Source organism: Carcharodon carcharias, chromosome 22 (assembly GCF_017639515.1).
Source record: "Carcharodon carcharias isolate sCarCar2 chromosome 22, sCarCar2.pri, whole genome shotgun sequence".
NCBI classification, from domain to species: Eukaryota; Metazoa; Chordata; class Chondrichthyes; order Lamniformes; family Lamnidae; genus Carcharodon; species Carcharodon carcharias.
The window spans coordinates 57,204,832-57,219,650 of NC_054488.1; the positions used below are offsets into that span (position 1 = coordinate 57,204,832).

Below are 14,819 nucleotides of genomic sequence, written 5' to 3' on the forward strand. Positions count from 1 at the left end.
GAAAGGACTCCATGGGTCTTCCTTCTACAGACTTAACTGGGGTGGAGGCAGAAAGGTGGCAGGATCCACAGCTGCCACCCTTCTGCCTGAAAATATTGGTAGGAATGACCACCACACAGTCCTTGTGGAGACCAAATCCTGTATTCACACTGAGGATACCCTTTATTGTACTGTGTGGCACTACCACCATGCCAACTAAGATAGATTCAGAACAGATCTAAGCAGCTCAAAGCAGGAGTAGGCAATTCAGCCCCTCAACCCTGCTCTGCCATTCAATAGGATCATGGCTGATCTGATTGTGGCAACTCCAGCTTCCTACTTGCCCCCACCCCATAACCATGAACTCACTTGTAGATTAAAAATCTGTTTAAGTTCTAAATACATTCAATGACCAAGCCTCCACTGCTCTCTTGGAAAACAAATTCCAAAGACTAATGACCCTCTGAGAGAAGAAATTCCACCTCATCTCAGTCTTAATGGGAGATTCCCCCAGAAGGGGAAACAGTCTCTCAGCGTCCACCCGTGAAGCCCCCTCAGAACCTTAAATACTTCAATAAGGCCTTCTCTCATTATTCTAAACTCCAATGAGTATAGGCCCAACTTGCTCAACTTTTCCTCATAAGACAACCCCTTCATCCCGGAAATCAGCTTAATGAACCTTCTTTGTACAGTTTCCAATGCAACATATCCCCTCCTGAAGTAAGGAGACCAAATCTGCACACAGTACTCTCGGTGTGTCTCAGCAATGCCCTGTACAACTGTAGCAAGACTTTCCTACTTTTATACTCCATTCCCATTGCAATAAAGGCCAACATTCCATTTGCCTTCCTGATTACTTGCAGTATCTGCATGAGAGTCATCAGCAACAGCAGAACCAAAGGCAACATGGGGAAACACTTTTTTATCACAGCGAGTAGCTAGGATCTGATATGCACTGCTGAAGAGGGTGGTGGAGACAGGTTCAATTGTGACTTTCAAACGGTAATTGGAGAAGGACCTGAAGATAAAAAAAAGATGTTGGGTTACAGGAAAGGGCAGGTGAATGGGCTTAACTGAATTGCTCTTGGAGAGAGCTAGAGTGGACTTGATGGGTTAAATAGCCTCTTCCTGTAACTAGAGAGAGTTGAAGTTAATTATATTTAACGACAAAATCAACAAATAAACATGGCATGACATTATTGTCTTCTGGGCTCTTAACAAAGCACCTGTGTAATCTGAAAGTAATCTTCTACTAAACACTACAGCAACAAAAATGGTCTTGTGTTAGATCCAATGTGCAATGAATGATTTCCACTGCACACAACTATTTTATTTCTACATCCATATTCACATTTTAGCAAAAATCTAATTATCCATTAAAAATTAAGGGTAAGTTATCAATTTGTTAAGTCATTTTGAATGCATTTGATTCATTAAGAAATTATTGAACCAGCATCATCTTATTAAAAATGTCAAGGCAAATGTGAGTGACAGCTGTACTCTCAATTTTTAAACTATGCCAACAGGTACCAACAACAACAACTCCAAGGCATTTCACAGGAACATTAGAAAACAAAGTATAACACTGAATCACATAAGTGTTGTTAATCAGGTGACCAGAAACTTTGTCAAAGAGGTAGGTTTTAAGGAGTGTCTTAAAGGAGAGAAGTGAGGTAGAAAGGCGGCGAGATGTAGGAAGGGTATTCCAGAGTTTGGAGCCTAGGCGACTGAAAGCCCAGCCACCAATGGTGGAGTGATTAAAATTGGGAACACACATGAGACCAGGACTGAGGAGTGCAGATATCGGAGGGTTGTGTGAGGATGGAGGAGATGGCAGAGAAAGAGAGGGGTGAGGCCATGGAGGAAATTGAAAACATGAAAGAGAATTTTAAAATCAAGATGTTGCTTGACCAGGAGCCAATGTAGATCAGTGAGCATGGGGTAACAGGAAACAGGACTTCCTGCAAGTTAAGACACAGGCACAGGCAGCAGAGTTTCAGATGACCTCAAGTTTCCGGAGGGTAGTATATGGGCAACTAGTCAGGTTGTGTTGTAAGATTCACATCTAGATGGCATAAATGAGGGTTTCAACCGTAATGAGCTGAGACAGGGACTAAGTTGGGCAATATTATGGGGTTGGAAATAAGAGAACTTAGTGATGGCAAGAATATGAAGTTGATAGCTCATCTTGGAATCAAATGTGACACCAAAGTTGCGAACAGACTGGCTTAATCTCAGACTGTTGCCAAGGAGAGAGGTGAAGTCAATAGCTTAGGAACAGAATTTGGAATGGAGACCAAAAACGGCTTTAGTCTTCCCAATATTTAATTGGAGGAAATTTCAGGTCATCCAATGTTGGATTTCGATAAACAGTCTTATAATTTAGCAACAGTGGAGGAGTCGAAAGTGGCGATTAAAAATCTTAGTTATATCATATTGAATTTCCAATTATCTGACTCTAGAAAACAACACAAACAGTCATTATGAGGTGTATCATACATCTGCTGATGTCATAATGTTGTAAAATGCATTTCTTCATATTGCTAGCTAGCCACTGCATTTGGCTTGGGATGCCAAATGCTATTTGATGCCAGTTTCCTGGGGCCCTATTTAGCATATTTTACTGTTATTCCTTCCCATGCTCTTTACTGATAGAATCTGATATAGTGTTGTGATATAATAACACTTTGTTTTGTTTCCTATGTATACAGTAGCACACATGACAGCAACTGTTCAATCTCTCTCATTTTCATGGTAACCTAGCAACATACTTTCAGCCCAAAGTACTTTCAAAAACACAACAAAATAGTATACATTTGAAAAACACGTAAAATGAAGTATTAAGGAATTACAGAAACCTAAAGATGCCATAGCATTGTTTGCCAACTTTTCCAGGCCCTGTTCAAAACATCTGGTCCTTTGCCTATGGCTGGGATTTTCTGTGCCCACTGGCGTCGGGCATGTCCAGGTAGCAGGCGATTGAGGGGGTCATCCAACCCAACTGTTTGCACCTCTTTTGCAGCTACGTTTGCTGCCGGGTGTCCCTGGAGAGGAAGCATGCGGTGTCCACCGGCACCGTCGGGGCCTTCCGTGATCGGCAGGCACCGCGGGGACTGGGGTGTTTTATCGACCACTTTCATCACATTTTGAATAGATGTAAGTTTCCTTTGGATTCTGTTTTTTGTTATTGCAGTTTCCCTTTAAGGGGCTGCTTTTACTTTGTCCCTGATTTTGTTAATTTAGTTTAATTGCTTGACTCAAAAGAATTACATCTTCTTAACTTTTCTAACCCTGCCGTTATGTCTTGGTGCTCCCCGGCCATCCACAGTGGAGGTGGAGGCAGCCTGTTGACTGCAACGCCCTGTCTGTGCTGATCTTAGTGGGCATCCTCTAGGGGGCCAAGACCTGGAGGGCCCCGGCCAGTTTTCGGGGTCCTGCTGTGTGGTAGTGGCACCCTCCTTGGCCTGTGGAGCTGGAGCTGCTGAGGTTACAGGAAGAGGGGATTTAGATGGGCCAGACACTCCCAAAGTCACCTGGATGGAAGACCCTGGGGGGTACACCTGCTGATTCACTTCCCTATGGGTTCCCAAGGATCTTGGCTGACTCCCTGAGGAGAAGGGGTAGCTGGAGTGAGATCTAGGCTAGCTATGGCGTCAGAGATGGAGTTGAGCCCACGCAACAGTGCAGGAGTGACGTCCTGGACCAAGGTTTCCATGGCGACTGCGTTCCTACCAGTGCTGAGCTCGGTGCATTGCTGGTGCTATCACCTCAGCCTGAAGGCGGACGGACTCCTCCGTTGTGCCTTGCAATCTGAGGAGTGCAGCAGACATCCTTTCCTCATGTTACCGAGCTTGCCTTTGTAGTTCCAGCAACTGTGGCATGACTGAGTCCAGAGGCTCACCATCTGACTTGGACTCAGCAAATTTCTGGCCACTAGCAGTTCTCTGAGTGCCAGACACCTGGGAAGCCCCTGCCGCCACCTGCTGTGGATCACCAGATTGTGATTGCAAGGCCACTGTAAAGCTATGCCCCACCGAGGTGTGGCTCTGCGCTGGTGGAGGATATGAGTGGGTGCTGTTATAGGACTTCAAGGAGGGTCATTCAGATTCCTCTTCAGATGTTCCTTTGGGGCTTGATTGGAGGCCCTAGGTTGTTTTCCAGATGTAACTGCAGAAGGAAGGGGCGATAATTAGTCCATGGCAGTGACCTGTGAAATACGATCCATCAGTCACAGCATGGTTGCCTGATGGATGTTTCATTGCTGGGTCCTCACTTGGTAGAGCACCACCGACCTCACCATCAGCACAGGAATGTCCAGATCATCACTGGCCAGTTATATTTTCAAAGTCCATGAGGACTTTTATTTCAGGCATTCCTCCATTGGTCTGTGACCTCTCCCTCTTGCTGTGTGTCAGCTTGTCCTGCATGAATAGAGATGGGGAGTGTGTAAGCAGGACACCTGCCAGGCCAGATGATAAGTATGCCCGGCATGTGTGGGTGGTGAGTGGTCCCATGGACGGGGTGAGGGCAATGAAGGTGTGTGTCAGAGAGAGTAAATGGTGATGTCCCTTGACCCGGCAGTGAGTGAGATCCCTGTGGATGCATGATGGGTTTGTGAACAGGTGAGTTGAGGGTGATGAGAAGAGTGACTTACTCTGGCAGAACGGAGATCATTCATCCTCTTGTGGCACTGGTGGCTGTCCTCTTTTGAAGGGCGTTGGCACTGACCATGGCTGCCACTGCCTCCCAAGCCTGCTTTGGCAGGCCGCTGCCCATCCTACTTCCAGAGCGGGGATAAAGGACATCGCGGCAGGCCTCCACTGCATCCAAAAGGTGTTCCAGTGATGCGTCACTAAACCTGGGGGCTGCAGTCTTTTTGCCTTTCTTGGACATCTTCCCTGCAGTAGTCCTGGGATGGAAGCGCTGAGGTGTGGATGCACGGATAGACTTTAAATGTGGCGCCTGGCGTGATGAAGCGGCAAGTTGATGGTGTGGCAGGCAAATGACAGCCCGCCCACCGTGTAAACGATGTGTTTCCCGGGAATGCATAATTAATGCTGTGGGTTTGGGACCGATATGGCGTGAAAAGCCGCCATTGCAGCTGGCGGGTAAACACTTTACCCACCCACTACCGCACTTGGTGCAAATCTGGGACGATTTTGCCCTATGTGTCTGGTCCTCACCCAGTTGTTTATTCTCCTTGTTTGTGCACCTGACCTCTCTCAGGTGTTCACTCCTGCTGCCAGCTTTTTAATTTTATTTTTAACCATCTATTCGCTTCATGGCTACTTTGTTTGTTTCTCAGCTACTTGCCCCATGCACTCAATATTAACACACTCTGATAAAAACATAAGAAATAGGACAGGAGTAGACCACACAGCCCATCGAGCATGCTCCACCATTCAATATGACTTTGGGTGATCTGGGGCTTCAGCCGCATTTCCTCACCTGCTCCCCATATCCTCATATCCCTTAACTCCTGAGAAACCAAAAATCTGTCTATCCCAGGATTAAATGTATTCAACAATGCAGCATTCACAACAATCTGGGGTAGAGCATTCCAAAGATTCACAACCCTTTAAGTGAAGCAATTTTTCCTCATCTCAGTCCAAAATGATTGGCCGCTCATCCTGAGACTGTGCCCCCGTATTTCAGATTCTCCAACCAATGGAAACAATCTCTCAGCGTCCACCCTATCAAGCCCTTTCAGAGTTCTCTAAGTTGCAATGAGATCACCTCTCGTTCTTCTAAACTCCAGAGAATATAAATCCCATAAAACTTACTCAGCCTCTCGTCATAGGACAAGCCCTCATCCCAGGGACCAATTTAGTAAACTTTTGCTGTATTGTCTCAATGCAAATATATCCTTTCTTAAATATGGAGACAAAAACTGCACACAGTACTCCAGATGCGGTCTCATCAAAACCCTGTACAACTGTAGCAAGACTTCTTTATTCTTGTACTCCAATCCCATTTCAATAAATAACATGACATTTGCCTTCCTAATTGTTTGCTGCACCTGCGTGCTAACTTTCTGCGTTTCTTGTACAAACACACCCAAGTGTCTTTCAACACCAACACTTAGAAGTCTCTCATCTTTTAAAAAAATATTCTTTTCTTTTCTTCCGGCCAAAGTGAATAACTTCACACACTTCCCTATATTGTGCTCCTTCTGCCATCTTGTTGCCCACTCACCTAATCTGTCTATATCTCTTTGCAGCCTCTGTGTCCTCTCCACAGCTTACTTTTCCACCTAGTTTGGTATCATCAGCAAACATAGGTACATTACTCTCAGTCTCTTCATCTAAGTCATTAATATGGTTTGTAAATAGCGAGGCCCCAGCACTGCTCCATGCAGCACTCCACTATTCTCTGCCTTCCAATTTGAAAAAACCTCATTTATGTTCACTGTCTGTTTTTGATCTGTTAACCAATCCTCTATCCATGCTAATATATTACCCCCAATTCCATGAACTCTTATTTTGCCTATTAACCTTTTGTGCGGCACCTTATCGAATGCCTTTCAGAAATCCAGGTATACTACATCAACTGGCTCCTTTTTATCTACCCTACTAGTTACATTCCCAAAAAGCTCTTAATAAAGTTGTCAAACAGGATTTCCCTTTAGTAAAACCATGTTAACTTGTTCTAATCATACTATGCTTTTCTATGTGCATTGTTAAGACTTCCTTAATAATGGATTCCAACATTTTGCCAAAACTGATGTTTGGCTAACTAGCCTGTAGTTCACTGTTTTCTCTCTCACTCCTTTCTTGAAAACAGGTGTAACATTTGCCAACTTCCAATCTAGTGGAACCATTCCTGAATCCAAGTAATTTTGGAAAACCATAGCTGGCACATCTATGATGTCTGCAGCTATCTCTTTTAGAACTCTAGGGTGTGGGCCATCAGGTCCTGGAGATTTGTCGGATTTTAGTCCCTTAAGTTTCTCCATTACTTTATCTCTGCTGATATTAAATTCCCTAATTTCCTCACTGTTCTTAGCCCCTAGGTTATCTTCTGGTTGGAACATGCGTCTTCTACTGTGAAGACAGACACAAAATATTTGTTCAATGCCTCCGCCATTTCCTCGTTCATCATGATGTCACAAAACTATCATATCTTTCCTAATAGTATTGTGAGATATTGTTAGACAGGCTTATGAGCGCTTCTGTGGGTGGCTGTTTAATTAAATTAAATAGACTGGAAGATTGAAATTATATTAAAAAATGAGGTGAAAGAAAGATATTTGAAATGCTAATAAGTGAGCAAGAGTAAAAGTGTCAGTAGATAAGGTGTGAATAAAATTTGTATTTTTAGGTAATTGGGGAATTGTTTAATTTTCAAAGGGATGGTAGGATGTTTACAACTAACAAGATAAATAGGACAAGGTTATTACATTTATTCTTCCTAGAAGTGCTGATCATAAAGATGACATGAAAGATTTTTATATTATGGGAAAAGTAAATTTCCAAAAACATGTAGGACAATTGGGTTTTACACATTAAAGAGAGAGAAACATATATAAAGAAGGATGGAAGGCTATGTGGGGTGGCCATGTAAAACCTTGAAAGATACAATGTGTGACACAGACTTGGAAGAAGCCTTAGCCACTCAGAAGGAGAAGTGCTGCTCCAGTAACTAAAGTTGTGTTAAAAGCCTTTGGAAGTCCACTGTCAAGTGGGTGTGTGTGATAACCCTGCTGAATTGACTATTTATATTTAAAATCTATTTTGGACTGTTGCCTTAAAGGGGGTGTGTAGTTGTGAGTCGGATTAATTAGGAATTTTGGGATTTGTTATAGTATCAAGTAACTGTAATCTTAAGTGTTTATTTGAATTATTTACTTTTGCTAATAAATATTTTAATTTAATTTTTAAAATCACTAAAGGTGTTAGTGGACTCATTACATCTGAATTCAGTGCGCAAATCTTCTCGTAATAAATACAAATTGCAAAACCATTGTGAAAGTGTGGCCAAGTTTCCCTTGTGGATTTGGTCCGCCTGGCACATATCCCCTGCCACATCATAACAATGGTAATTTCTCCTGGCTCTACTTCTAAGGGACCAACATTTACTTTAGTTACTCTCTTCCTTTTCATATGCTTATAAAAGTTATTACAATCTGTTTTTATATTTCTGGCTAGTTTACTATCATATTCTACTTTTTCCCTTCTTATCAACTTTTTAGTGGCCCTTTGCTGGTTTCTAAAACACTCCCAATCCTCAGACTTGCTAACTGTTTTTTGCAACATTGTAAGCCTCTCCTTTTAAACTAATACTATCCTTAACTTCCTGACTGAGCCACGGATGGGTCCTTCTTGCTGAGTTTGAGTTCTTTAATAGAATGTCTTTTTTGTTGAACACTTGGCATTGTTTCTTTCAATGTTTCCTACTGTTCATTTACCTCCATATCTTTTAGTCTATTTACCCAATTAGCCTTAGCCAGTTCTCTCCTCATACCTATGTAATCGGCTTTGTTTAAGTTTAAGATTTTTGTTTGCGATTGGAATATAACACTTTCAAACTTAACATAGAATTGAATGGTGTTATGGTCACTATTTCCCAGTGGATCTTTTACTATGACATTAGTAATTAGCTCTGCTTCATTACATAATACTAAATCTAAGATAACTTTATCCCTAGTTAGTTCCTCTAGGTACTGCTCCAAGAAACTATCATGAAAACATTCTACAAACTCATCTTCTAGACCATTCTTGACAATTTGATTGTTCCAGTCTAAATGAAGATTAAATTCCCCCACAATTATTACATTTCCTTTGTTAAAGCCTTCAATACGTTCTTGTTAATGCTCTGCCCAATGGTATAACTACTATTAGTGGGCTATAAACTACTCCCACCAGTTTTTCTGACTCTTACCATTCCTAATTTCCACCCATATTGATTCTCCTCGAAGATCTTCAGAGGCCAGATCCTTTCTCACTAATGTCTTTATGTTCATCCTTTACCATGAGGGCTCCCCCACCTCCTTTGCCATTGTGTCTTTCCAAAATATCATGCACCGTGACATATTTATTTCCCAACCTTGATCACCTTGTAACCATGTTTCTGTAATGACGATTAGATCTAAATCATTTACCTCTATTTGTGCCACTAATTCATCTACCTTATTGCAGATGTTTTGTGCATCCAGATAAAGAACCTTTAATTTTAATTTTTACTTCTATTGCCTGGAAAGACCTTATTTGCTAAGGTAAATTTTTTGTTAAACTCTCTGTCCCTTCCTGCCCCATTCGACTTGCCCTTACCCACATCACTATATTCCGATACCTTGAGCTTTCTCTTTGGATTTCTAAGTCTCCCTTCACCCGAACCCTCACCTGCATCTTTCCCCCAAATTCTCAATTGCTCTCCAGGCAACGTTTGGGAAACAATTTCTCTCTCCACAAATGTTGCCAGACCTGTTGAGAATTTCCAGCACTTGCTGTTTTATTTCAGATTTCCAACATCCGTAGTATTTTACTTTTATTTTATTAAGGATGATGGAATTTACTTGTACCCCTCAGGTAGAAATGTGTAACACAGGTATTTAAAATTGATTTCTGGTAATGTAATTTCAATAACCTCACTCTTCAAGTAAAAATCTTCTGCTGCATTGCATAGTAAAAATGTTAAGTAATTGTGATAGGTCTTACCTGTGATGGTGTATGGATAATAATTCCAGGCCTTTTCAGTGACGTAAAAGATCCTAGGAACCACTGCCCTAGCCCAGCTAGGAAGTTTGCTGTAAATAAAGCAAGAATAGTTGGCAAAATATGAATGTCATTTACTTCAAAGACTCCAAAATAAAAAAAATCCAACTAACAAGCGTTGAGAAACATATAAAGAGAATAAATTAATGGAATTAATGCAGGCGCAACCTGCATCCTTCTCTTCACAATCCATTGTTATCTGCACACATTTCCTCCTACGGTATGAACCACTTAGACAATGACCTTGCAGTTCACAATGAAAGCATTACTGATGTTTAGATTCATCATTGTTCATTTTAATGCCCTCACTGAGGATGCACAATGGGTCAAATTTTAGAATCTTACAGCACATAAGGAGGCCGTTGTTCTTTAGGTAGCTATATGAAAGATATTCAGTTAATCCTATTCCGTTATTCTTTCCCAATAGAGCTGTAAATTTTCCTTTAAATCTGAATAACTTCCTTGAGTTAATAAAACTTCTAACTGTTCAAATTTATAATCTGCCACTGTAATTTTATTAATGTACTTCTGCTTTAGATTATCAAGGAGAAATGCATTGTATGCAGAGTTGTCACCTAATCAACTGTAACTGTTTCAGTATAGCAATTTGCCTTGCTGCAGCTTATGGTGCACAGGCACTAAAGAAAAGTGTAGTAACAGGAATAGATAAAAATCAATTCATTTAGGAGACAGAGATCCTGACTCCTAATTAAGAAATATCTCCAACTGGAAGATTGCTTTCAATCTTCTTCTATAATGTGTGGCCTTAGAGGGAATAAAGGAACTTAGATTAGTTTCAAGACTCCCACTCTCTGCCGAATTAGCCAACCTCTGCAATGAGAATGCAATGACTATCTGTCTTTAGCATCCCAGATTAGGGATAAACAGGGTCAGGGTTCAATTAACTGAACTTATAAAAAGAGAAATAAAAACACAATGATAAAGAACAAGAAGGGATTGAAAGGGTAATAGTCTAAAATCACTGCAATAGTCTTCCATTTCTTTGCTCTCCACAATGTCTTTGGTTTCATGCATTAGAATAAAGTCTCCAGGTTTATGGATTGGTCAAAATTAAGCCAAAGGAAAATATTCACTATTTACAGAGCAGAGGTTGTGAACTTCCCTCTTAATTTTTTAGCATAATAATAAATATTATTGACTAGTTATAGTGATAGAAATGTGTCCATTACAGAATTATTAGTCAATGTGGATTGAGGCAGCACTATGGGAACTATCCCAACCTTCTATGTACCCTGGTACTGAGCTCTTCAGAACTGTCCTATTCCTGGCTGAGTTGGCATGTAGAGAATGCTTCTCACTTAGTTTATACATCAAGCCAATCGCTATGCAGACTTATGTATATTTACTGGGTAGGCTGCTATCTGTTCTTCAATAACCAAAATGAAGAAAGCTGAAGGAAAGGATACTCGAGGACCAGGACCTGGGGTTAAGGTCACTTTTATCCAGATTCAGACAATCTATGTCAAGCCATTGGAGAAATATCATCAATGCTGTCTCAGCAAAATCCTTTAAATTTGTTGGCAGGGTAGGCAGTCTAATGTTAGGATCCTCACCCAAACCAACATTCTCAACATCTGAGGCGCTAATCACCTAAAACCAACTTCATTGGGTGGGTCATCTTGTTTGCATGCCTGACACCAGGCACTCAAAACAACTGCCTTACTCTGAACTTTGTTGCAGCAAGAGACTCCCAGGAAGGCACAAGAAATGCTCCAGGGATGTTCTCAAAGCATCCCTGAAGAAATCCAACATCCACACCAATTCATGGAAATCCCTGGCCGCCGATCATCCAAAGTAATGAATGGCATTTGGGAAGGCACTGAGTACCTCAAGAAACTTAGATGACAGCATATGGAGGCCAAATCCAGACAGTAGATGCACCTCACAGCCTCATGTAACTCATTGACCCACCCCTTCAAATACCACCTGCCCCACATGTAGTACAATCTGTGGTTTGCACATCAGACTCGTTGGCCATACTAAAATGCATTAAACCTTATTGGAAGCAATTAATTCTCAATCCTGAGGGGCTGCTTAAGAATAAGCACCCATAGTATTGCTTGCTCCAGTGACAGGTCATAAGTCTGCGTCATGCTACTAGAAGCTACACAAATTATTTTCTCCCCCCCCCCAACCCAAAGTATCTGCAGCACTCTCCAATCTGCCTGAATTAGTAGCTCATACAATTTTGGAGGAGGGGAAGAGGTCAAGAAAAATTTTACAGTGATCCTAAAGATAACCTTGTGGTAAAGGGAAGAGAAGCCATTGCAGATGTGTTCATTGCATTTCTATAGGAAATGGAATCATGCAAGAGCTGCCAGATGGAGATGGATCATGGAGGCAATGTGTTACAGAAGAACAGCACAGTCAACTGAATGCATGCTGTGAACAGGTTGAGAAAAATGCAAAGGGATAGTGTACCATGGTTCAAGACACTGAGGATGTTATTCGTGACCTGCTGAAGCCAGTTAGGTGCAGTGAGAAGTATAAAAGTTAGATCAGAGGGATTTAACTGGAAAACTTCATTAGAGATGGATACAGAGTTGGAAGGTAGTGACATACTTCTGCACCTTAGAGAGGAAAAGATTTGAGATGAGGCAGGAGTTGGAGAATGAATAAATCAAGGCTGGTGCTTTTGAGAAGAGGGTGATCAGCAGTTTTGAGAGGCAATGCCCAAGGAATCACTTATGATGTCAGTTAGCATGTTGGCCAAGAAAGAGAGTTGAGTGGTTATCAGTCGAATAAAGAGGGGATTAAGAAAGCAGGAGCTGGGTCTCATGGAAGAGATGAGCTGTTAAAGGGTTGTGGTTGGCAGGGGGGCGTGGGGGTGTAGAGATAAGAGATGAACTATAAAAAGGATGGGAGTCCTGGGCTAAAGTATTTGGGAGACTTGGGGAGGTAGGGTGGTCAGCAGAGGAAGGAAAAAAAGTAGCAGAAGCAGCTGCATGGATAGTTTTGATCTTGGATATAAAAGTGTCTATGAACTGCTTGCATTTGGTATTTAAGACGAAGATAGAGAGAGGGGATTTAAAGAGGCAGGTGGTAATGGAATAAAGCAACCTGCCATTTCCTTTGCTTTCCACAATGATCCTGGAGCACTCGGCAATTCTAGATGAGTTGGGCAAAATTTTGGCAATTTATACCTAGGATATATTTGAATTTATGCCTTTTTGTCAAAGATGCAGGCCATACCAGGTGAGTGACCGTGATGAAGAACCATGATAAACTTACTGAACATGTGGAAGAATCAGATGAATAATTATGTAGACCAGCAGAAGTGTTATGCCAGTGAGTGAATCTGTGTAGATCAAATGCTGATATAATGCACCCACTGGAGGCGAGTTCTGAGGAAATGGGGGAGGCAGGGTGGGTGTTTGATCAAGGGGAGGGTGCAGGTAGGGACCCTGGTAGATCCCTGACTCCCTCCAAAGTATGGTGGTGAGAAGGTTTGCTGGCACCCTTCTTGCCAAATGCCAATTGAAGCCCTTTAGTGGGCCAGCGGTGGACAGGGCACTCACCATGTGGGGAGATTGATAAGCCTGTTGGGTTTGCTTGCAGCCTCCTAGGGGGGTTCCTTGTTCAAAGGCAGTGCCTAATTGAGGGGCCTGGCATTGGGAAGGGGGGCCTGCAGAGAGCCACTCCCGCACCCTTTCCTCTGCCTCTGCACCTGCCCCCCCCCCCCCCCCCCCCCCCCCCCCCCCCCCCCCCCCCCCCCCCCCCCCCCCCCCCCACCGCCCCACCCACACTCTCCCGCAGTCCCACCTCCCATTCTGTCCTCATTTACCTTTCTCCAGGGATCTAATGATCAATGCTGGTGAAGGCCCAAATGTATTACCGACAGCAGCCACCACTCATGTTGACACTGATTGGTCAGCAGCTCTTGGGGGAGGGGTGGGAGAGCAGGATTTCCACCCTACTAGGAAAAAGTGCAGCAATTGAATGTCCCTTGTGCAGCTGAGGGCCTGGTGGCAGGGGTCCCACCGCCAATAAGGGCTCCCAGAGATCGAGTTGGCGGTGTGTCACCAGTTTTGGTAGCGGATGTCGGACCCCCACCATCCTCATTAAATTCTGCCCCAAGCCTTCAATAGCAATATTGGGAAAATATGAATTTGCATGTCTAATTAGTAAAACCAAAAGTTGATCCAATCTCCAGGAGTGCCCACATCCTAAAACCATTCAGTAAAGTTTGTTCACTGACAAAATTTATCATGTATGCTGTACCATTTACACAGTATAAAATAAACACATATTCATAATTTAACCAACGAACAAAACAAATTAAATTAAAATCGGATGGTGATACTGAGAAAAGACTTTTTGTTATTTGCCTCATTGGAAATGTTTCTTCCCTCCCATGTTAGCTGTCCCTAAATAATCACTGATGCTGAAAACTCCCTCAGCTATGAGGAAGCTATGGGAGGCAACCCATAAGACCATAAGACATAGGAGGAGAAATGAGGCCATTTGGCCCAGCGAGTCTGCTCCGCCATTCAATCATGGCTGATAAGTTTCTCAACCCCATTCTCCCACCTTCTCCCCATAACCTTTGATCCCCTTACCAATCAAGAACCTACCTATCTCGGTCTTAAATACACTCAATGACCTGGCCTCCACAGCCTTCTGTGGCAATGAATTCCATAGATTCACCACTCTGGCTAAAGAAGTTTCTCCTCATTTCTGTTCTAAAAGATCTTCCCTTTACTCTGAGGCTGTGCCCTCGGGTCCTAGTCTCTCCTACTAGTGGAAACATCTTCCCCACATCCCCTCTATCCAGGCCTTTCAATATTCTGTAAGTTTCAATCAGATTCCCCCTCATCCTTCTAAACTCCATTGAGTATAGACCCAGAGTCCTCAAACATTCCTCATATGTTAAGCCTTTTATTCCTGGGATCATTCTCGTGAACCTCCTCTGGACCCTCTCCAGGGCCAGCACATCCTTCCTGAGATACGGGGCCCAAAATTGCTCACAATATTCTAAATGTGGTCTGACCAGAGCCTTATATGGCCTCAGCAGCACATCCCTGCTTTTATATTCTAGTCCTCTCAAAATAAATGCCAACATTACATTTGCCTTCCTAACTACCGACTCAACTTGCAAGTTAATCT

General features: G+C 42.6%; 1 protein-coding gene across 4 annotated transcripts in view; it reads right to left on the bottom strand.

The window, feature by feature from the left end:
- LOC121293707 (cytoplasmic phosphatidylinositol transfer protein 1-like) overlaps positions 1–14,819 on the bottom strand; it is a 322,349-nt gene that overhangs the window by 94,913 nt on the left and 212,617 nt on the right. For all 4 annotated transcript variants that reach the window (XM_041216893.1, XM_041216891.1, XM_041216892.1 and 1 more), the window contains one exon: positions 9,636–9,724. In XM_041216893.1, coding sequence (XP_041072827.1) covers positions 9,636–9,724 — 89 coding nt within the window. The remainder of the gene's footprint in view (positions 1–9,635; positions 9,725–14,819) is intronic.